General features: G+C 37.0%; 1 protein-coding gene and 1 long non-coding RNA gene across 2 annotated transcripts; both read left to right on the top strand.

The window, feature by feature from the left end:
• Window positions 1-5065: 5065 nt before the first annotated feature.
• Window positions 5066-6892, top strand: LOC131050563 (E3 ubiquitin-protein ligase RSL1). Its single transcript, XM_057984764.2, has 3 exons — window positions 5066-5464; window positions 5543-6195; window positions 6582-6892. The coding sequence occupies exons 1-3, from the start codon at window positions 5162-5164 to the stop codon at window positions 6679-6681; spliced, it is 1056 nt and encodes a 351-aa protein (XP_057840747.2). The 5' UTR covers window positions 5066-5161; the 3' UTR covers window positions 6682-6892.
• Window positions 6893-8910: 2018 nt separating this feature from the next.
• On the top strand, window positions 8911-10689 carry LOC131050567 (uncharacterized). Its single transcript, XR_009106971.2, has 2 exons — window positions 8911-9774; window positions 9959-10689. It is a non-coding gene; the product is annotated as an uncharacterized LOC131050567 (long non-coding RNA).
• The last annotated feature ends 13811 nt before the right edge of the window (window positions 10690-24500 follow it).

Genomic DNA, 24500 nt, shown 5'->3' with positions numbered 1-24500 from the left:
CAGAACAACCGGTTGAGGATACCACTGAGAAACCATCTGAAGAACTGGCAAAAGAAAGTTCAGAGGTACAAACTGGGACTACATATGAGAAACCGACAGTTGAAAGCTCAGAAAAACCTTCTGAGACATAGATAGAGAAACTGAAACAGGTACAAGTTGAAGCACAGGTTCAGACAGAGACAGTGCCATCGACCCAAACCGAAAAGCATAAACCTTTGTTTGTAGAAATGCAACCACAGACTGACCTACCAGAGGTCGAATCAAGTAAGGTAATTACCACAACCGGTAGCATGACTATTGTAAAGACTGTTGGACAAACATCTGGTACTTCTATGGCATAATTCAGACCTACAAATGTAATAGAGGTCTTATTGGATTCAATAAAGAAGATCACAGAATGTAATGCACAAGCCTTTATTGATGATACAATTCCAATTCTCAAATTGATAGCACCAAAGTGCATTGTTGATAATAAGGATTCTTTAGGTCAACTAGACACATTGTCTAAGTTCATCACCAACAACATATTAACTGTTGATCAAATAAATAAGGATACATTTAAGGAAAGAATGATTAAAGAAAAAGAGAAATTCTTTGAAGAAAGTGTGAAGAAGAACAAGGAGAAAATGGATACCCTATTACCGGAACTTGGAGAAATAATTTTTGACTTCAAGAAACTGTAGAGGGACACTTGTAAGACAAATATCTTAACATAAGACCTTGACAAAGAAATCAGCAAAGCACAAGACAAGATTAACAATATTGCTGACAACTTGATAGGATCATCGGATTCATTTTTGGAGATAGAAAAGAAGATTGCAGAGCTAGAAGAGAAAATCAAGAAGTTAGAAAATGACAAATAGAGAATAAAGGATAAAACAAAGGACTTGAAATGCAGACTTGGTCCAAGACTAGAATACCTCATTCCTTTGAGAAAAGAAATATCTAAGGCTCTGGTTCTCGGACTGAAGACACCGGAAGAAAAAATGCACACACTCACCGGTACAGTGCAGAGAACACAAGAGGCAATAAAAGACAACAGAACATTCAGTAATGATATAAATTTGATTTTGATAGATATCTTTCAAATTGTAACCCACCGGTTACAAGAATCCAGGCAGGACTCCACTAACAACGAATGACAACCTTTGTCATTGATGTCAAAGGGGGAGTAGTGTGATGAGAAATATGGTCAGAAGGAAGTAGAGATTATCTGCTCAGGGGGAGCACACATTTTTGGACATACAATGTTTTTTTGGCAAAAAAATTTTTTGGACTTTAGTTTTCGGATGCATTCTTGAATTTTTCTCATGAGTGTTGCCATCAATGCCAAAGGTGGAGATTGTTGGAAAATGCACACTCCAATGAGAAATTGTAGGTGATTGAAGGTATTGTCATTGATGGCAACCTTGCAATCATGTGATACCGGTAGGCACCGACACCAACAGACTCTACACCGGCACACAAAACACCAGCAGCGAAAAGGAAGAATACCAACATCCTGGCTGACAACAATTTTTGTATTAATATATTTTATAATTAATTGTAAAATCTTTTGTAAGCCAACATGGCGGATTGTAATATGACTCATATATGTATGAGATCATTGTAGATCATTTTGTAGACAAGAGATAGGATGCAGAGTATGGAAAAGTAATAGCAGGCCTAATATGCGAATTATTGGTTAAGGGTTTATGTTGTAGCAGAGCCTACACCGATACTCGAATCTGGCATAGCAAATGCTAATTTGAAGCAATACAAGACACTGGATTAGTATAATCCATTTTTGTAAGTCAGTGTGACTTCTTTTGTAATTGAGCAGTGAGCTCTAGGCACTTGGCCTTCCTGCATGTGCAGGCCCCTATTGTAAGAGTAATATTCCCTTATTGGCTAGTAAGCGAATATTGTGGGTCACAAATCCCACCGAGGTTTTTCCCACACTGGGTTTCCTCGTTAAAATACTGTGCTATGGTGTGCTTCTCATGTTGTTGTTATTGTTCTTATTTACTGCATTATTTTTGGTTTACCGATACTCAGGTTTAATATGCTTTTCATGTTTTAAATCAAGTAATTTGATATACCAGTTAGATACTGATTCACCCTCCCTCTCAGTATCTTTGGGAATCCTAACAGTTTTTCCTTATTGAGGGTTTCCACGTATAAATCTATGGTGTTATGGTGTTCATCTATGTGGTTGCATTATTACTTTGTTATCTGTTTATATGCTTACCGGTTGTTGATTGGAAAAGTATCTAAAGGAATTAAATTATTAATCACCAGTAGAACACTGATTCACCCCCCCTCTTAGTGTTCTTGGATTCCAACACTTTCATCTTCAATTAGCCTTTGGTAGATAAATCGTCGCAGATCACGGTAGTTAAATTCTCCCTCTGGTTTAGGTCTATAGGCTTAGTCTGTATAATTTGGTACTCTAATTTCTCAAGATGGACACTCCTATCCCCTTGAGAAGCATGATTGTGGAGGACCAGAGTTTGTATGGGCTGACCACTTGGCACTGACGTGTCCCCACTGAATAAGAATGAACTCAACAGTGCAAACAGATATAGATAAATTCAAAATAATATTATTACACTTCAAAAATATGATCGCTCACCTTTAGGTCACTAGCAGTCACCAATGCAATCAACAACAATGATTTTCCTTAGTTTGAAACTTCGATATTGATCCAAATTCAGAGCCTAGAACCCACCAGATTGTCTAGAGATAGATTTGATCTTTGAATGTATTTATACCAATCTTTATATGGCGAATTCCGTGGGAATTTTATATGGTACACAAATATTTGGCGAATCCTGCTTAACTATAACACGACTTATGTAATTTTCGAGGCGATTATGGGTCGTCCAATTAATTGGCAAATACAATAGAGTTGGCGAAAATTGGGGTGAATGGAGACATGCGTTGGCAAAATGTCGGGCGAATTGGGTCCTCCTGGCCAACAAATCTTCATATGCCTATAGACAAATTATGGTCGTCTATTAAGGCAACCTTAGAGAGTGTAGGCAAAAAAATTAAATTTATCTCGTGTCCACTGTATATTGTATTGGCGAAATCCTCGCATAGAAACAATTAATTACATAAAACATATTGCGATTAGGCTGTGAATTTGACGGAAATTGATAATGTTCTGGCGACATGGCCACCCCCCAATTGGTACAATATATTAGCCATTTCCCAGGTCACCGACGTGAAAAATTCGCCACTAAAGTAAACTCTGGTACTGATATGTTAGGATTGTGAATTCCAAGCTACAACATAGTTAATTTTTGCATCTTCGATAGCCACTGTTGTGTCGCCTAACTAGTAACCTGTATCCATTGCTATGTATATAGGTTCACTTCCAATATTGTTTATTTTTACTTTAATTATTGAATTCAGTTAATTTCCTATATGCAATTGATAGATAACTTAGGGAGCCCTTGGCTTCACATATTGTGCCAACATTATCCAAGAAGGCATGTCCCTGGTCGATAATTAATTGAACTTTTATAATCCAATAGGTTACTTGACAAATGATCAATTGATCCATTAAGTTGCATGCATTGAGTTATCTAGATCAATCTATTGTACTTATAAGGAGTTAGTCACCTGTCCATTTCACACTCATTTACACATATTTCCATGCATTTAATCTTATCTCATCCTTATTGACACATATTCCAATATATTTGTCATTCACACATCATTTAGTAGCCTACACTACTATCTTTATTCACACATTCAATGTGTGCCTCAAAAGTAGTAGTTTCTTCTCTTGGCCAATCTTGAGTGTCTTGAAATTAATTCCAAAATTTAACTTTGAAAATTCATATTCTAGAGTTTTCACCTCTTTTCATTATCTATCATGAGCCAAAAGTAAAACACATTATTTGTGAATTCTTGTTACATTGGTTTTTAAATATATTTTTCTATTTATTTAGTCCATATAGAAAAATATGTGAAATACATATCAGCATAAAGAGAAAACAATAGAGCACATATATTTTCTCAAGGGACAATGAATCTTAGTCTACAATTAGAATATCATAGGCCAACTACAAGTCCACACATGCTATCTTCAATCATTTGATCAAGGTTGTTAACTCAGTTTGACGATGAGTTGATCCAAGAGGATTTGATCTTAAATGATTTGATAATCTCCTAAACACTATCTTGATAGTAGATAGATCATTAACCTGGGCTATAGATCATTTTTGCACATTAATAGATTTCTTTGATATTTAGGTTCAATTGTAAAAGATTCAATTAACTCTATAGAGACTTCTGCGAACACCCAAAAACTAAAATATTATTCAAATTATAAACATTAATTTTTAATTCCCAATAATTATATTTTATATAACATAATAGTAATTTTTCATAATCATTTCCAAAATTAAATAGATCTATCTTACTATAATAATTACGTTTATTTTTATAAATTTCACACTCAAATTATATTAAATCAAGGTTAATTGTTTGCATCTATTTAGTTAGCCTAGATTTATGTTAAAAAGAAACTCCCCCCCTTGCACCCTAAAATCTTACATGGAAATTTCAAATCACTCTTAATTTTTCAAGCAACTTACTTGGTAAGTCCCCTACCTATAACTAAGGTATAATGGCAACATCATCATGTTTTTTTGTTAGTGTGTCCAAAAATATCCAAAAAAATAAGTGAGATCGATACTTTATGCACTAAGTCATATTTTATTGATGTGCTGACATGGCATCACAGGAATTTTCAATTTTTAAATCTAAAAAATACTATCATCAACAATAACAATTTTAAATTATAACTATTAATATAATATTATTAAAAATATTGAACATAATTTTTTCTCTCTCCTACTCACATATTCCAACGTACTCTGTCGTGTAATCTCCATTGAATAAAAGTTCAATCCTACTCACATATTCCAACGTACTCTGTCGTGTAATCTCCATTGAATAAAAGTTCAAAAGAAAGTGCAAGTCATTGTCTTCTAAAAATTCCGTAAAAGAGACGGTACAGTAAACTTTGGTTAACAAGCAGGGTTACCTAAACGACACTTGATGTAAATAAAGCAAGGCATCCACATTAATTTTGAAGGGGCATGGGTTCCGGGCAAAAGCTGTGTCAGCTTTCTTTCTTGCATGATTCTAGGTAGTAATCAACAACATGGCTTCTTACCCGCCTTCAATTTCAATTACAGATGATGAAGATGATGAATATGATGCGGAGGAAGAAGAACATATAGAAGACGAAGAGATTAAACAAGCTATGGAAGCTTCTTTGGATGAACATGCCCATCAACTTCAATTGGAAGAAGTCATTGCGTATTCAGACGAAGTGTATGCCTGGGAATTGCAGCTTCAAGAGGCTCTAACTGCGTCATCGAATGGATGTTCTTCTTCGTCAGCCCCAATTGCAACCTCTTCACAACAAATTCAAGAATTGCAGGAATACGATGATGATATCCAGGTGCATTTTACATAATGTTTTTTGATCAGGGGTTTGTGGGTTTTTACGTTCTTCATTTCTTTTTCATATTTTTCACAGGTTACATGTGGCAAGCGACCCAGAAGCGATAGTGTATTGATTTCCTCGCCCAAAAGGGCTAGGATAGAGAATGAAGTGATCCCTTTAATATTATGTGGGATTTGCTTAGAAGCGAAACAGCCATCTGAAATTTTTGACAGGGATGGTTGTTCTCACAAATTTTGCCATAACTGCATAGCGCAACTTGTCCTCTCCAAGTTGAAGGAGAAACTTTTACCCATAAGTTGCCCCGAGCCAAGTTGCAACCAGAATTTGAGCCCTGATGAGTGTGAACCTTTCGTTCCTTCTGAAACATTTTATTTGTGGCATTCAGTATTGGTGGAAGCTGATATTCCTGAGTGTCAGAGGTATTATTGCCCTTATAAGGATTGCTCTGAGCTCCTGTTGAAGGATGTGCCTGAAGTCGGCAGCTCGACAGGGGCAGTGATTAAGGGGTCAGTATGCCCAAAGTGCAGAAGGATGTTTTGTGCTCAATGTGGGGTTCCCTGGCATGCTGATATGGACTGCAATGAGTATCAGAGGTTGTCTCCTTCTGAGAGAGGGCAAGATGATTTAAAACTGATGAAACTTGCAAAGGAGAAACAGTGGCAACGGTGCCCTAAATGCAAGAGGATGGTTGAAAGAGAATCTGGATGTACTCACATGACTTGCAGGTCAGCAAACATGTCAATTGTATTGCATGGTTATGGAAATTTTTATTCTATCAAAAATTATTCTTATTTTTATCTCCTAGTTAGTTAAATAGTAAATCCTTTAGTCTTATAACCATGTATCATCATCCAAATCCTTTAATCTACATCATCCAAATTGATTTTGGGCTTATACTCACCCTATTTATTGATCTACATAGCTGCTCCAAGCTTTTAACATGAAAATCGTGTGTTTCCACATGTAAAACAATGTTCCTTTTGAAACTCTCTGTAGATAAGGGGAATATGATCCCTTGTCTAGAATTTCTATGCTTAATTTTTTTTCTTCATGATTCTAGTAGAATGAAGGGAAGGATTTATGGCACACATATTCCTGTTGTTGTCTGCAGATGCAATTTCCAGTTTTGTTATAAATGTGGATCAGAATGGAAGAATGCTAGAGTACCATGTACATGCCCTGGGTGGACAGAAGACGATGAAGAAGATTAAGTTACGCAGGGGATCTTATTTACATTTTAAGATCTGAGACCTGATATTATGCCCAATTTTGCAAGATATATTCAAAGAAAGCTAGTTTTGTTACTTGTTTGCATTACATTCTTGCTGGTAACAGAGGCAATTATAAATTTCTAAGGACAATAATACTGAATCAACTATTATGTTATTTTACTATAAATAAAAATAGTACACCATTCTGTAAGCTATAGTTGCATTCTATTTACATGGCTTTGAAACAGCAAATTGAAAATGTTATTGAGCTCAATTATACAGATTTGAAATATGGGAAAAAAATTGACAAATAAAAAATTGCTCAAATATTCATAAAAATACGGAAAAAATAACTTTTGTTGTTATCTCATCTCAAGTATATTGCAGAGAAATAGAAACAAACACAAGACATTGGGTTAAAAAAAGGTTAGAGCTAGGGTTTTATGTTTAAACTTGAAAGTTAAAAGTTTAAACCCCAACGAGTAGGGTTTAACTGCAACATTAAACCATATCTGTTAGTGTTTAATGTTAAAATTTACAATTTAGACTTTCAAGTTTAAATGTTTAACCCTGATGCAAAAGCATTATAAACTTTAAACTTGAACAAAAACAAATGCTGTTATGGGCCTTTTGTGTATCAGTTATAAAGGTCAGAAGGAATGTGGAAAAGTAAAAGCAACAACTTATGAGGTGTGCACTAATTTTCTGGTGATGAAAATCCTTTATAACCATTGTTCACTTTTGCTCTGAATTTTTTGATTATGGAGTGAAAAAATGTTGAGATGAAGGATACATTTAAAAACTGGCATTTATAAGCATGTAGAGGAAGTTTTTTGTGAAAAAATTGCCAAAAAACCAAGGGTCATTCAATAACCCACGGATATCGTGAGGGTTTATTGATTAACCAGTGGCTTATTAGCAGTTTAAAAATTAAAATCCTCAGCTTTTCAGCTAAGAGACTGGTTTCCCGGAAAAAAACGACCCCAGGCCATGATTAACAGTGAACAACAGCTGGTCTTTCTTGCCTTTTGCTTCTATGCTGTAAACTTCAAGTGAAATTACCATCTTAGGGTAATGTTAGGCAGTAATTTAATGGTCATTGTTCCATAGATTGTGATTCTTGTTGGAAGGTAGCAATCTGACTTTTCAAAGTAGAGTGCCTTTATGGAAGTGAGTTGCAGTGTTCAACTAGGTTTGGGATCTTTTTAATCCAAATTTTCTGTTCCTCAGATCATCTGCCTCCTATATAAATTATGCAGAGAAATGACCTAAAGAGGGAAAAAAATTGAAATTGATAGTCATTTTTTAGTTTTCACGCCTTTGGGCTGCTTTATTGGGTGTCTGTGATAAAGTGTGGGATTGAATCTGGGGTGCATATTTTTACCCCATTTTCAGCACTCGACCAATTCTTTGCTCATATTTTATTGCTTCATAACATTGATGATGTGTTCTGAGTTAGGCAAAACCTTATTGCATCCTGAGGATTTGAACCTTGGTCTCTCTTCTTAATTTTTATGAATGCACCCCGCTTTACCATTATACCACAGAGCGATTTGGTCCACATGACACTAAAAGTCATCATCGCCATCATTAAACAAGTCATTTTTTTCTGCAATTGTGACTTGTTGCAGCATACTAATATGGCTTGTGATTAGCAACAGAAGTTTAAAAAAAAAAACTTGCATATTATAAGCTCAATATATTTTCTTTCTTAAAAGCAGAAGCCATTGGGGTCAAGTAGAACATATTTATACAGTTAAATCTCATGTGAACTTAAAATTTCTTGATCTTGAAAGTTTTAATCAGAGCATTACACTATATTATTGGGTACTGCCCTAGGCATCCCTGTAGCTGTATTGACACTGGTCATGTGGCCTCCCGCCTCCCCAAACCCTCCCAGGTACTTGACCATTACAATTTAAAAAATAGTGCTGGTTTGGGTTTGATAGTCATAATAAAAAAAACGAAGTTAAAAGTTGAAAACACAATTAAAAACATAAAGTGAACACACACAACAAACTTTACTGTTGCTAGTCCTATTGCATCTGGCCCTTTTTAACCAATTGCTGATTTGATCGCTCTCAATGAGGAGCATTATGATGATTAGTTCATGTACTTCTTAAGTAACCGTTACCATTGACTATTATGAATTTTCCCATTTTGAAACAGATAATATAAACCAATGTGATATATCATGTCATGACTCATTTAATACTTTGAATTATCGTCATTAGTAGTGTTTTTTTTTTGTTTTCTTGGCATATTTTATGCATAAAAGATTGATATTGGGGATAGTTTTGTCTGTAACTCTTGTTTCTGTATATTTTAAAATTGGATGCACAGAAGTTATGCTATACCCAGGGTCCAAAAAGAAAACCGCAGCCCCCTTACCTAAACCTGTACCTGTACGTGAACCAGTAACTTAAGAGAAAGCTGTATAGTTGCATACAACTTATTTCTCTCTTTTTATTGCCGAGGATGTAATATATTGTCTTTGTCAAAAATAATACTCGGAGGTCTTACCGAAACCTGTAAGCTTTTTTAGAGACCACATTCAGATTGGCTGTGCTGTTGCTATTATCTTTGCAGTTCTGCTTGTTACTAAAATGGTAGTTTACTTTCTTTGTTCAATCTTCTCCAATTTCCTGTTGAACAGCATCTCTTTTGTTGAATCCGTCAAGGAAAGGTAGAGCATCTCTTTTTATCAAAAAGGTAATGTCTTCTTCTCAAAGGCTGTTATAGAAAGAATGCCCATCTAACAAAACTGCTATCTTATGTCTAAATTTGTGTAACTTAAAGTTAAGGATTCATGGATATATCCTATGTTTGTAACAACAAATCTTAATTCCCTGTAGCTGCAAAAGAGGAATTTGATGTGTGGACAGGAAAGAAGCTGACAAGAGCTTCAACTAAATGGGACAGTGACCAATAGATGAAACTCCTCCATTGGTTGAAGCAATGTGGAAGGAATTTCAAGGTGATGGACATGGAAGCTTACGAGGAGGACATGAATTAGTCAGACTAGCCTATAAACAGGATGAAGAGCCTAACACTAAAAAAGGGTGCAACAACAAGTTCTAGAAAGCATTTGAGGTAAATATTGCTGGAACATATATCTCTTTTGGGCATAGACTATATACTATATGTTGCAAGATTGACAATCATCAAAAATAATAACGAATGCCAATAAGGCCTTAGACCAGGATTTTGAGCCTGAAAACCTCTTAAATATTTATGGTCTTTGAGGGTTTGAATGTTTCTGTTATTGTCCATTAAGGGATGTGGGGAAGGAACCTGTCCTATTGGCTCGTGACACCTCCCGATTATTCAACAGTCCTATGGAGAGAGAAGAAATAGAGTGCAATCACCTGTACCCCCGTTGACAACTGTTGTTGTAACCTTTTTCAGCATATGCAGAAGAGAAAAAGGAAAGGCAATATGCAGCTTGTGGAAGACGCTGCAACTGTGAAGATGGGTTAAGGTGCCTTTTTGTTGGGACCAATTTTTTTTTATAATGTTGGGGGTTTGAAAGTGGATGATTTGGCTGAAAGCCATATCAATGAAGACCTGACTGAAAACCTTATAGCTAAGGAACACAAGACTAAGGGTATTCAGGTCCAAGTAGGTGCTGTTAAGGGCCAGGAAGGAATTAAAACCTGGAGAAGCTAAGAGTGGGCACATACATGATCACTGGATGAGGTTTGCCATTTCAGGAGTCATTGATTTCCAAAGAGTAGTTATGTAGGAAGGAAGCATGACAGCCAACAAAGACCTCCTCATGCAGAGAACTCACAATAGTTGCCAATGCTCAGGTGCAGGCACCCGCCCAAGAAAATGCAGCTTTCCAATGGTATGTTTTCTTCTTCATTTTTGGTTCGTTTTTATGGAGCTTATGATGGCTTGGAATTCTGCTTTTGGTTTGTGGGGGCTCTCTTTTTTGTCTAGTTACCTTGAAGTGGAGGAAAAGAAAGATATGAAATATCAAATAAGAATATTTTTGAGAGCTTAGGCCAAGTTGCTGTGTTTATAGCTTTATTTGTTATTCTATCTGCTGTTATGGTGTTTGTTTTGAATTGGGTTTGGAGGACTTGCAGATGAGGTTATTATCTCTCAACAGATAGTCCCTTATTTTGTGCTATCCTGTATGGTAAGGTGGAGCTTTTGAGTTTTCTCAAAGGCTCATGGAACAGAAGGATCAGTGATCTTCTCTTATAACAGCGCTGGAAGAATTTTGAGGCTTTCTTATGGTAATATCAGTTTTCTTAAGTGCCCATGGAACAAAAGGATTGGTAATATCTCTTACAATAGCTCTAGAAGAATCTTGAGTCTTTCCTACGGTAATTGTCAGTTTACTTTACAGTCTCAAGGATTCATCATCAACCTTTAACCTAAATTATGGTATTTCTATTTCTTTCCGTGGTAGTCATAACTGTTATAGTAGAGTTGCTTTGGTAATTGCTAGATTTGGCTTCCCATATGGTCTAGTTATTTGTATATCTGTATGAAGTTTTTGCAAGCTATGGTCATTTGGAAAACTAAGGAACTAGGAGATTCAAACTTTTAAGTGCATGGATGTTTACTAATTTAACTTTCTGAATTTGATATAATGATTAAAAAACTCATCCATTTTGCCCAAACGCTTACTGGGAGAATCTTCCTTGCCTATGGCAAAATGACTGAGTTGCTATGAAGCCTCTTTAGCTCCTCTGATTTGTTCCTCGCTAGATCAAGATGTGAGTTATTGACATGTAGTCACTGATTTTTAGTGAGCTTTTGGGCAGTTTTTTTTTCCAGATTACTCAACAAAACCTCCCCAGCTAGCAGAAATAATTCCTTTTTCGCCCCAATTTCTTGTCATTTTTTTTTCAATGCTGTGTATACAAACAAATTTTCAGCAATTTGTGCAGAACTAAGTTCATTTCTTATGCTTAATAAAACTATTTTTGCACGTTATTTAACTTTATTGATAACATTATATATTTATCTATGGTACGCCAAGTATTTGGGGTGAGGATGGTAGAGGATGTGGGGTCGTGTTTTAGGGACGACGATGGGAGGTAGGCCATTTTTTAGGGGATGGCAGGGGACAACTATTAATAAAATAGGGAAATTAAAAAACATATAGAAAATTTCACATATCATGTGGTAGCATTGATAAGGCAATCATCATATACATCATAGAACTTCAACACAATTTTTTTTAGGTAGAATGTGGAGGACCACCTAAACAATTTATTAATAAAAAATAAAGTACAAAGTAAGTACCAGGGAAAAGCAATTGGCAACAAAGCACAAATATGCCATGAAGGCTACAAAGCTATATCTTCCACCCTTCAATAGAAGCAAGGGGTCTTGAATTGGTTTAGAGGAAGTCTATTATGTTTCTGTACGATAAACCATTTATCATCTTCAAACCTCTCAAAATTCTTTTGGTCCACAAGTTTCTCAAACATCATGAGCTTTAATAAAGGAACCCGCAAAGGAACATTGACTGATTTCTCTTTGAAAATTTGGGAATAAAAAGCTTCCTTTTTAATAGAGCCTGCTGAAGTGGAAGAATCAACTATTGACGTTGAAGAAACATTCTCTCTTTTTTTTTAATATCATATAAGTCTTTATGGAGTTGTTGACTAGTGGTGAAGAAAAATTGAATTTGTAGAAGGCAAGATATCTACTAGAGAGGAATTGTAAGGTAGATGGCGAGTCAGTGGATGGGACAGGGTTGTGTTGTGACCTTTTCACACATCGCCCCATTGCAAACGGGGACCCCCTCTTTTTGTGCTTTCCGCGTTTGTTAGTTTAGGGTTTTGGCAGTTTAGTGGGCAATTTTGAGTTTCCTGTGTCTGAGTCTCAGAGTTTTGTTCATCCCTAGTGTCATTTAGGGTTTTTGAAGTTATAGGATCAAGCACGTAAAGTTGAGATTTTAAATGATCCTAATTTTGTCTAAGTGTAGACCTTTTGAGCATTAACATGTTTTGAACGCCCTCGTCGGTGATTTTAAAGTGCTAAAGTGTTTTAGAACCTTTTGGAGTTGTTTTCTCACTCTTTGGAAGTTATTCAAGTTGATTTTGCACTTTATCCCGATAGGTTTCCTTATTTTTCGCTCAAAATTTTGGCAAATTTGCCTAAATCCAGTTGAATTTTACTGAGTTTTGAAGTTTCCTAGTGATTTTGAGTGGAAAAATCATCATTTTCTAGATGAAAATTCACATTCTAAGGGTTACCAAGTCAAAATTCCACACTAGAGGTGCTTTCCCCCTCATATTCCTGACTACCCATGACTTTCCCCCACTCAAAATCCAGACTGGACATGCCCCATTTTTCCACCATTGAGAATCCATACTAGGGTTGATTTTCCACTAGGCCTTTTGTGACAAGATTTTGAGGATTTTTGTGTGGATATTCATTCCAGACCCTAGGTGATTTTCCACTGAGAGTGATTTTAATATTGTGTTCGGATGAATGTCCAGACTAGGGTCGATTTTCCACCAGGGGGATTTTTGTGTTGAATGACGAAGTTTTAAGTGGAATTTTCATTCTAGACTGAGATCAATTTTCCCCTAGACCCAAATTTTGTGCACGTTGATGAATTTTGATAGGGATTTTTATCTCTACTGGGATCGATTTTCCCTTAAGGGGATATTTTGACTTTTTTTAATGATTTTAATGGGATTTTTTCATCCCTACTTAAATCGATTTTCCCCAATTGGTCATTTTAATTTAAATTTTGAAATATTTTTTATAAATGAGCCTCATTTTAATTGTTTTTTTTTTAATGAAAAACAACGATTATTTAAAAAAAGAAAAAAGCCAATTAATGATTTGCAATGAACACTTAATGATTTTAACCTTCTAGAAGCAAATCGTTTTTTGCCAGGCAAGTATAAGAACAAGTTTTTATCCCACATTGCTTGTGTGGTGAAAGTTGATGGTGAAAGCAAGTTAAAAGGAGGAGATCCCAACATTATTTTATCATTATATTTGCCAAGTGTATGCAAGAAAGGGCGATTTTTCCTCCAGTTGGTTATTTTTGGTGAAGTGTCCAAGTGACATATTGGGTTGGAGATTAATTTTATTGCCATTTTCCCCTCATTTCCAGCCTAGCGATTTTTTTGGGTGGCTGCCATTGAAGTCTACTTGCCACAATTTTCAGATTTTCGATTTTTGGTGAAAGTGGCGATTTTTTGGAGAGAAGGCGATTTTGTGTTTGGGAGGTTTTCACCTCCAAATTTTTGCGTTTTTCCTCCTTGGGGTGATGCCGCCATGGTTGGAGCTTGTTGATTGATGTTTTCAGACCTGAGTTTGCCTCCTTTGTTGAGATCTTGCACCTTCATGCTGGCTGGAAAATCCATTTTTCAGACCTAGATTGCGTTTTCAATTCATTTGTGCCTTGGGCGATTTTGTCTAGAGGCTGATTGGGGTCACTTACAGTCAATTTTTAGACCATTTGAGAGTTGTCGCAGGTCTGAAAACTTCATTGGTTCGCTGCTATCCTCATAAATTTTTCATTTCCAGCCAATTCCACCTTTGGCGATTTTGCTTGGAGTCCATTCCTTTCTCATTTGTTGATCATTTCTAGGGATTTTAATCACTTTCCAAAGTGCTGGTAAGTCTGAAGTAATCCTTTCAGAGTTGTCCTCAAAAATTTAAACTTTTACTAGCCATACTTACATTCTTGGATATGATTGCTTTTATCATTAAGATCGATTTTCATCAAGTTTGTGCATATTTGGGTGATTGCAACAGGTTTTTTAGAGATTGATTTGTGAAGTTGTAGGTTGTCTTTAGATTTGCTGGCAACCATTGTTGACTTCGAGAGGTGTCTTCAGACTTGGTTTTGTGTGAAAACACAATCTTTCACACCTTTCCTTGGTCATTGTTGATCCGGTGTACTCCTTTGCACTCTAATTTGAACATAATTTTGAAGTATAAGGAGGTGTTTCCAAACTTTGGTCTGAAAACTATTGATTTTAATGAATTTCACGAGGGTTTTATGCCCTAACCTTGTCACATTTTGTATTTAATTTTTGAAATCTATCAAGAGGATTATTTTCCTGATTTCCATATCGAAGTTAGTCTAAATCGTATAGGTGTGATGTCAAAGTCTGGACTCAAGGAAATGAGAGAACAATAGAAGATACTTGAGACTGGATTCTATCCAGAATCCAAGATGTCATCCAGATGGAAGGAGATTACAAACACGAACATGCATTTCCTAAACATGAACCAGATGCGACAACATATGTTCGGAATTAGAAGCCAGATCCCTTCCCCAACCTATGTGAACATCATGAAGAGTGACATTTATCAAGCCGCTGGATTTCCGCAATCCATACAGTGCAGTGAGCTTATATTGGAGTGTGCACGATGTTATGATCCTTGCTCTCGAATGATCAAGACTCCCAAAGGTGTCGTCATTGCCTACCTTGTTTTGGATGTGATTGTTGAGGTGTTTGGAATTCCACGTGGAGTAGACATGAAGGATATAACTAAAGATGAATATGAAGACCAATATAAGAAGAAGATGGATGTGTGCAAGACCGTGGTGAATAAGGAGTGGATGATCGAGCCTAGGCCTCATCATTCCACGGCTCCCAAGACACTCATGTGCACAAATTTCAAAGAGGAATATAGTGATTTAGTATTCCTGCTTAATGGAGTGATGGGGATGCCACAGGGTGCAATATACAATGGATGGATGTTCTATTTCATCCAGGATTGTCTAAAATGAACATTGATAAATTGGTCTAGAATCATAAGTGACAATCTGGACTTTCAGTTGAGGAACGTGGAGCGGTCCAAGTCATTCACCATGACTTTCTATTTGGTGTACCTGCTTGCACGTTTTGTTACATACAAATGATTGATTTGCAGAGGTGAAGTCGGGAATGGACAAGGACAATTCAGGAGTTGAATGTTATCCACAATTGAACATGTATAAAATTGAAGATTATAAAAAAGTGAATGATGTATTCACAATGTACATCATACATATGCTCCAAGGTGGAGTCCACAAGAGGTTGTCCAAGGAGGCAACAAAGATGATAGAGAAATATGGATCGTGGTATATACAGTTTCCCACTTTCACATACCTTAGGATTCATGGATTTCAATCCGAACCCTACAGGGTTCCTAGGTATCCTTCTGATAGAGTGATCTTGTTGGAAGTGGTGAGATAACTTCTGGAGTTTGATTCTATCCATAAGGAAAAGCATAGGACGAGCATGACATTTCCTATTTCAATTGGGAAAACGTTGTAGGTTTGCCAGTCCGCCTTAGCAGCCAACACTGCAACTGAAGAGCTTGCATTCTATCGACTTGCAGCATATAAGAAAAGAGAAAGGTTTGATCCAGATAAGAAAGTTGGAAGGATCAGGAGAGAAAAGTTTATCCACAAGGTAGATATAAAAGATTATTGGGCCAACCTGATGGATGAGCAGGCAGTAAAGAGACAAATGTGGTCTAGAATGTCAATGGATTTCATGAGGAAGTGTGAAATTTTCCTCATTCCTGACCAAGTGTTAGATGACAGGGATCATATGCATCCACATTATGAAAATGAAATGAAGAAGACGATTCTATTGCCTAATTGGTTAGAATCAGAAGAAATAGATTTAAATGTATTGATGAGAGAGGTCTTGAGTTTCTCCCGAACATGGGTGGATATTCAGACGAATGAGTTAGTTGATATGGGTGTCTCCTTCACTTGTGAAAATATGAAACAAGAGGAATCTGCTTTCGAGTATGATCAGAGGACTATCAATGATGTCAGGATTCATGCGGATAAGGAAAGTCAAGCTCCCAAGAGAAGGGAGAACACACTAGGAGAAGTCAAGGCTAGAGGGAAGAAGATTGAGGAGGTCAAGAAGAAGAAACAAAAGACTACCATTCCTTCACCACATCTCAGTGTCTCATCAATCAAGGAAGTTGAAATGGCAGAACAAAACAAGGGAACTGTGCAATGTTCCAACACAGTGATACTACTAGAGAATATTCAGGATTTACATGCGACAACGACATCTGCTCCACCTAATGAGAATGATGATCAGCCAAGATCCCCTACTGTCCTTTTGGAGGTTAGTTTGAAAAATAATGTATATGATTTGACCAGGAATAAGGAATAATCTTGATGATGATGATGTTATTTCGACATTGAGAGCTTGATTGAGATATATGTGTCGATGATGGTATGGATATGGCTGTTATTCTTGATTGGCTAATGGAGAGTATGGAGAAAAGTAAGAAAATGATAGAGGCACAACCTATTGATGACATTGATGACTATTTAGCTAGGAACAATAAGGAGAAAGAGCCTAAGAGAGTTGAGATTTTGTCACACATAGCTAGAGATGAGACAGGAATGCGGATTGCGCAGGTCACTATTCTTATTGCAGGTGTGACGACATACATTGGTGCTCCCATGGATTTCCATATCACTTTAGTTGCCCTCGGTCGTACTACAAGAGAGCAGGAATTTCAGGAGGTTGGTGATAACCTTAGAGCAATCAATGCGAGATTGGATAGAGAAATTGAAGAGAAAGATGTACACAAAAGAGAATATCAGACTTAGAGAGTACATTGCAGGGGTAAGGCGTGAGAATCCCACCCTTATTTCCCCTATTGCAGTTGATTGTGGACTACATTCACATTATGAGGCAGCGAGAGATACACTCTCGGAGCTGGAGAAATGGATTGAGAATACAAAGAGACAGACGGATGATTTCCTTACTTAGTTTGTCCAAGCATTTGACAGGACAACAAGGCTCATGTTCAGAATCCATTATTTTGGAGGAGTTTGGGAAGAATTCAAACCTATTTAGGAGAAGACTATTCCACGCCTCAGAGCTTTGAAGAAGATTCCTAAGAACACGTTGGCCAGGGAGAATGTTGTGCACAATGGAGATAAACATGATTTCCATGGCTGGTATTGTTCATTAGCCATAAAGAAATCAACTTATAAGAGCGCGCAACTAAGTTGTGCAGAGATGGAAGGATCAATTCATGATATTTAGTTGAAGATCCTTGCCTCAATAGAGGAGTTATTGGGTGTTGATGTTAGCGAGGCTAGTGGTTTACACTTAGCCGAATTAAGAGACAAGTTGAAACTTATTTATTTTTGTCAGTTGGACTCTTTGAAGAAGAGTCAGATAGATGATTTGGTCTCTTTGTTGATTCATGTTCATAGTTCGCAGAAGTTCATGCCAAATTGAGAGAACACTTTGGATGCTTGTTCGGATGCATTGGACGTGATTGATTTACAATAGGATACCTTATCTAGCATTTCTATGGAGGATTTAGATTCTGTATTGGCTAGATTCTTGGATTATGCTAGGAGAGAGAGAGGTGCAGGGAGGAATATTCTAGAAGATTCACTATTTGATGACTAGGTATCTTTCTATTGGGCCATATATTGGTGGCTCCATTTTTTTATGTAAACCCTAATTAGGGCAATGCTAGGGTTTTGTTGGCATGATCTTGACCATTGATTTAGTTTTAATTTTGATCGTCCATTTTTGTATGAGACTATATATATACCTCATTGTCTCTCATTTGTAAGAGAGAGTTTTGTAGAATTGTTCCATGTATATGCTGCACTATTTGAATATAAATCATTGTTCGACTTGATGGTGATTTTGTCTTTCAAGTGTTGTTTTTGCATTCAAGGTTCTCAATTCCTCCTAGTTAGATTATAATTTGTTTTCAGGTTTATTAGATTGAGTGGAAGATTTGTTGAGTATATTTATGTGGAATCCTTAATCCATACCACTAGCCTCTTGCTGTTGGTAAGTGTGCCTTGTGTGGTCAACTGGAAGATTAAGCAAGCTTAACTTCAATCATTATATATCCCTTGATATGCATCAACTTGGATGGTGTCAATGTTTGATGGTAATAGTTTGAAAATCAATAAGTATACCTTAGATGATTGCATTAAGCTCGTGTCAAAACCTATTTGTGAGACCTTGCCTAGTTCGATTCCACTTAATTTATTCATCATTTCTTACATTCCTAGGCTTATAATAGATTTCTTGAACCCTATTCCTTTTGCCATTTTTTTTAGTAAGTCTAGTAAGAATTAAGTCCAAAACTACATTTCCATATCCTAAGTTATCAGCACACCCATTCCGCATATCCATGATCTATGAAGTTAATTCAAACATTTGTGTAAGTCCCCAAGTGAAAACAACAATTCACATCGACCATTGAGTTACCCACTCGTCAAGACCTGACATGTAGAAACCTTGGAATCGTTTTAGTTGATCTTAGCCTTAGCATTTGAGGTGATTTTGTTCAAGAGAGGGTAAATTACCTTGGTATTTTATTTTGAAATGTTATGTGCATAAAACACACATCAATAGGTTGGCAGGTGGCTCAATTCCTTTGTCCAAAGCTTTTGGTCTTCTAGATCCCAAGCATATCGGGTTGAGTGTAGATGAAATTCGCTAGCTTGGAGGTTTTCAAAAATTGAATGACCAAGAGGCAAGAAAGCTGGGGGTTCTATAGAGCAAGGTAGATGGTGGACCTATTGATACGACAAGGTTGGTTGATGGTCCATAGAATGGTAGGTTGGATGGAGGTTCTATGATTTCTAAGGGTTTCGAACCAGTTGTGGTAGAGAATCTTCATTCTTCTGAAGGCATCTTGCTAGGTGAGTCTTTTGGGGGCCCCCCTTTCGTGACTAAGGTTTTAGGTGGTGGTTGGAAAAGTAATAATGTGGTGGTTCATAACTCTTTATGGTCTGATCTTTTTAATGCTTGCCTTGAAGGCAAAAGCTTTTCCATGCCAATTAGTCACTTCGCTAATCCTTATGTTGGAGAGTTTTCCATATCTGTGCTAGACGCCCTTATTGATAAAAGCACTTCCAATATGACAATGTCTATGATTGGGAAATTTATTTTCCCACGTCCAAACATTGATCCGGTTCAAGCTATGGTGTCCAAGAGATGGCGTTATAAAGGACAAATGGATATGTCTACAATGGCTAAGGGTTTTTTCTCATTCTCTTTCATCTGTAATGAGGACCTCATTCCTGCATTGATTGTGGGGCCTTGGTTCCTGTGCAGATCTTCTTTGGCTTTGAAGAAATGAGAGTCGGGTTTTAACCCTAGCGATTGGTCCTTTAACTCAGAATCTGTCTGGGTCTGGGTCTTGGGTTTGCCCTTGGAATTATGGAATGAGGATGTCTTTAGGGGTATTGCAACTTGCTTTTGAAAGCTTCTTACTATCAATGCAATGATAGTTGCTAAGAGTCGCCCGGTGTTTGTCTAGACCTGCATTAGTTTTGAGCATTCTACAGATCTCCCTTTTGTTGTTAAGATCAATTACAACTTGGGCTTTTGGTCTCAAGATGTTGAGTTTGAGTCCATTCCCTTTCCCTGTTTCCATCATGAGAAGGTTGGTCATTGGGCTAAGTCTTGCCCTAGCAAGATTCAGAAACCTCCCTAGAAAGTCTAGCGTAAAAAACCTTCAAAGGTGGGGGTCTTGCATTCAGAAGGAAGCAGTTTGGGGGGCTCCATTTGGATGCTCATCAAAAGGATGTCCCTATGTCGGTTGAGGATTTGGTTGTCAAGGATGTCCTTGGCGGAGAAGGATTTAAGGTTTTTGAGACCTTGATGGGAACTGATGAGACAATTCAAGATGATCTATGTGGTGATCAAGCTCTGGGTTTCTCCATTGATGGTAGAGATGCAATGATTTCTCCCAATGTTGTTGGCGATGCAGTTTTGGGACCTAGTGGTCCTTTTGAGGTAGATTTTCAGATGATTGGACCTATTACGGATGTTATGCCTCTATCTGTGACAAGGTTTAACTAATGTTTGCCTTGAGGTTGGTGTTATGTAGTTTGATTCCTAGGAAATCTTTGTCTCTTGTTCTTCGGTTGTTTTAGAGGCACTCCCTTCATAGTGGTCAAATCAAAGAGTAGGAGAAAACCTTTGTCACCTATTTCTAGTCAAGGTATGATGACTAGAAACAGACAAAAGTGGATTGTGGTTTGGAGTCCAAAGGTCATGGGAGACCTACGTCCTAGCAAGGTAGCGAAAAGACGAGTAAATTTGACATAGCAGAAGGAACCCAAAAAACCTTGTATGAGATGTGCTTTAAGAGCACTCCTAAAAATTATAATGAAGATCGTATCTTGGAATATGAGAGGGTTATTGAACTCTCACAAATATGATCTCTTAGCTAACCTAGTTAGAGATCATAGACCTAATATTTTTCTTATTCAAGAGACCAAGATGTAGAGTGATAAAGTGGAAAAGATTAAGTTCCACTTGTTGAAGGACTATGGTCTTGATAGTTGTAATGCTGACGGGGCCTCTGGAGGTATTGCTACCTTTTGGAACCCTAGAACTATCAAAGGTTTGAAAATACATGCTGATTCAAATCTTCTTGCTTCTCATTTTTCCCATATCAGAGATAATACTACTTGGATCATATCAAATATTTATGCCTAAATAATAAATGAACTATAAAAAGACTTTGGTGCTCTCTTTCATGTTTTAAAGCCCGCTTCCACAATGACGTTGGCTTGTTATAGGAGATTTTAATACTCCTTTAAAGGAGGAGGATAAGAAGGGTGGATCCCAAACCTTTGATGAGAGCCGTATGGACTTGCTTAATTTTCTAAACTCCTAAGGGCAATTGATTTGGATCTGCAAGGGGTGACTTTAACCTGGTCTAATAGACATGTTGGTGATGCCCTTATTTAGGTTAAGCTTGTTTAGGCCCTCATTTCCCTAGATCGGTTGCTCTCTTACTCTCATTCCTTGTCTGCTCACACCAGACTAGGATCATATCACTTTCCTATTGCCCTTTTTGCAGATGTTGTGGGGCGCAAAAAACTGTTTTCTTTTAGATTTGAGATGTGTATGTATCCCCCATATATCTATTTTAGAATTTGGGATCGGTGGAATATCAATGTTGATGGCTCAACGATGTTTCTAGTTGCTAAAAAGATTTCTTTTGTCAAATCAAATATTCAAAGGCGGAATAAGGCTACTTTTGGACATTTATTCCAATGTAAGACACAAATCAAAGATGACCTTCATATGATTCAGAAGTTGATCCAACTCAATGGAGTTGATCATCTTCTTCTGGATTAAGAATTTTCTCCTCTCTCATCTCTAAGGAAGAGGAATTTTGGAAGCAAAGATCTAAAGCTCTTTGGCTCCATAATACTAAATTCTTTCATTTGTCCACCTTGAAGCATTGGGCCTCCAATCATATTAAGTCAACTCTTATAATCGGAATATCCTGGATGAGGAAGACATCATGCGGGAAGCTTTAAACTTCTTCTGTCCTCTTTTGATTGTTGATCAGGATGTAGACCTTGATGATCAATTTTTAGTTTCTTAATGTTATTCCTAACTTGATTTCTGATGAGATGAATAAAGCCCTTTCTCTTGTTTCGTTTGTGAAGGAAGTTCAAAGAGTTGTCTTTGTTATTTTAACACTTTCAGATTAACTAAAATCAGAGAATCAGAATTTGTTTACTAATTAGGTTAATTAGTAAGGAGATTTATAGTTTCAGATTTAAACAATGTGAAGAAAAGAATGAAATAGAGACAAGACACAGTTACCCTGGGAAAACCTCCTAGGAGGAAAAACCCAGCCAGAAAAGATCCTCAGATCTGATTATGGATTATGGTTATGTAATCATTACAATACTTATCTCAAGAACTTGTATAAATAGAAGTTGCTGTCAAAGAAAGAATGGCAGATTGGTTGACTATCATATGTGTGTTGATTGTTGATGGCTTGCTGCTCCTTTAACCCAGATTTGTAGACCCTCAAGGTTCGCACTATCTTCAACTTGGTTCGCTTTCTTCTAATGATAGAGTTCACACCTCAACTGGCAGATACAGATTGCTGATATGACAGATATGATTTTTGTATGTGCAGATGTAGACTTTCTTCCCGAGGTTCGCATTATCCAGACTTGTATATTTCGCATGAAGTGAATGCTTGAATTGATGATTTGTGATGAGGGTTGAATGCTCATTTATATGTGGAGAGAATCCTTTTAGTATGTCACCCTTGCAAAGTAACAAAACCTTTTAATTATTTAATTCACTAAATTGCTTAATGCGAAGTTAGGATAGGCCCTATCATGAGGCGTGTAGATTTTAGTGAAGCGTGGAGGTATAGGGACGCCCTTATGCGTTGGAGAAGAGGCTGACCCCCTTAGGTGGATTCCAATGTTGCCCAAGGCAATTGGAATCCGCCGCCCTAATTACAAACAACACTCCCTCTTAATTAGGGAGGAGAACATAACCATAATCTTCCATCTTGCACACATGCAAATGATGTATTACATAATCAGAATATTGTAGTCTTCCATCTTGCACACAAGCATATAATGGAACTACATAACCTTCCAATTCGCACACAAGCATAGACTGGATCCACCTTACATTGCTCGCAAAGGGTGGAGAGGATCTTTTTCTACCATGTTACATTGCCCGCAGAAGATGGTCAACAATTACACTTCTCCTTGAGAAGATTACAATACCATCTTACATTGCCCGTAGAGGATGGTCAACAATTACACTTCTCCCTGAGAAGATTACAATACCATCTTACATTGCCCGCAGAGGATGGTTAATAATTACACTTCTCCCTGAGAAGATTTACAATACCATCTTACATTGCCTGCAGAGGATGGTTAATAATTACACTTCTCTTTGAGAAGTTTACAATACCACCTTACATTGCCCGCAAAGGGTGGTTTAATACAACACAATGTATTACTGAGATTGAGACTCCTTCTCAATTAGGTTTTCATTTTCCACAATACCGAGTCTGTCCCTGAAGTACACAAACTTCACTTTGGGCAGAGGCTTGGTAAGAATATCTGCAACCTGCTCATCAGTCCTGACATACTTCAGCTGAATAGCACCTCTTTGCACCATATCTCGAATGAAATTATAATGAGTTTCCACATGTTTTGACTAGTCATGAAACACTGGATTGATAGACATTTTAATACAACTATGGTTATCACAGTGAATAACTGTAGGATCCCAAGGCTGACCAAACAACCTAGCAAGAAGCTTACAAAGTCACATTGCTTGTCTGGAAGCTACACTTGCTGCAATATACTCAGCTTCAGCAATACTCAATGCCACTGAGGATTGTTTTCTGCAAGCCCAAGAGATTACTACGGATCCCAAGCTAAAACAAATACCAGAGGTGCTTTTTCTGTCTTTGACGCTTCCAACCCAGTCTGCATTCGAATAACCTTCCAAGGTTATTGAAGTGTTCAGTGGATACTTCAACCCAAAACCAATTGTGCCTCGTAAGTATCTTAGGATGTGCTTGGCCGCAACAAGATGAACATGTTTGGGCATGCTCATAAACTAGTTGAGAGCATTCACAACAAAACATATGTCTAGTCTAGTGTTAACTAGATACATTAGTGATCCAATCAACTATCGGTACTCTGACGGATCTACAAAATCAGAGCGAGCTGTAAAAACACTTAACTTCTTTAAGTTAGATTCCATAGGAGTAGACATGAGTTTACAATCCATCATTCTAAATCTTTTCAAAATGTCAATAGTATACTTTCCTTGACTTAGAAAAATTTCGTTAGATCTTTGCCATACTTCTAGACCTAGGAAATACTGCATTAGACCTAAGTCTTTCATTTCAAATTCTGAAGCTAGTTCTTTCTTGCAGCTGATAACAAGTTCATCTTTACCAGTAAGGAATAAGTCATCCACATATAGAACTAGAATTAGCATTTCATCATTGGCTACTTTAAAGTATATGTTAGAGTCAGCATCATTTTTACAAAAACCTAGACTTAACAAGTATTT

This window comes from Cryptomeria japonica, chromosome 2 (genome assembly GCF_030272615.1).
Source record: "Cryptomeria japonica chromosome 2, Sugi_1.0, whole genome shotgun sequence".
Lineage (NCBI taxonomy): Eukaryota > Viridiplantae > Streptophyta > Pinopsida > Cupressales > Cupressaceae > Cryptomeria > Cryptomeria japonica.
This window is presented reverse-complemented; position numbering and strand designations above follow the sequence as displayed.

Excerpts from the sequence above, each read along its gene's own strand:
- LOC131050563 (XM_057984764.2), top strand. The coding sequence starts at position 5,162 with ATGGCTTCTTACCCGCCTTCAATTTCAATTACAGATGATGAAGATGAT. Across the intron at positions 5,465-5,542 it reads AATACGATGATGATATCCAG|GTTACATGTGGCAAGCGACC; the intron begins GTGCATTTTACA and ends TATTTTTCACAG. Across the intron at positions 6,196-6,581 it reads TGTACTCACATGACTTGCAG|ATGCAATTTCCAGTTTTGTT; the intron begins GTCAGCAAACAT and ends TGTTGTCTGCAG.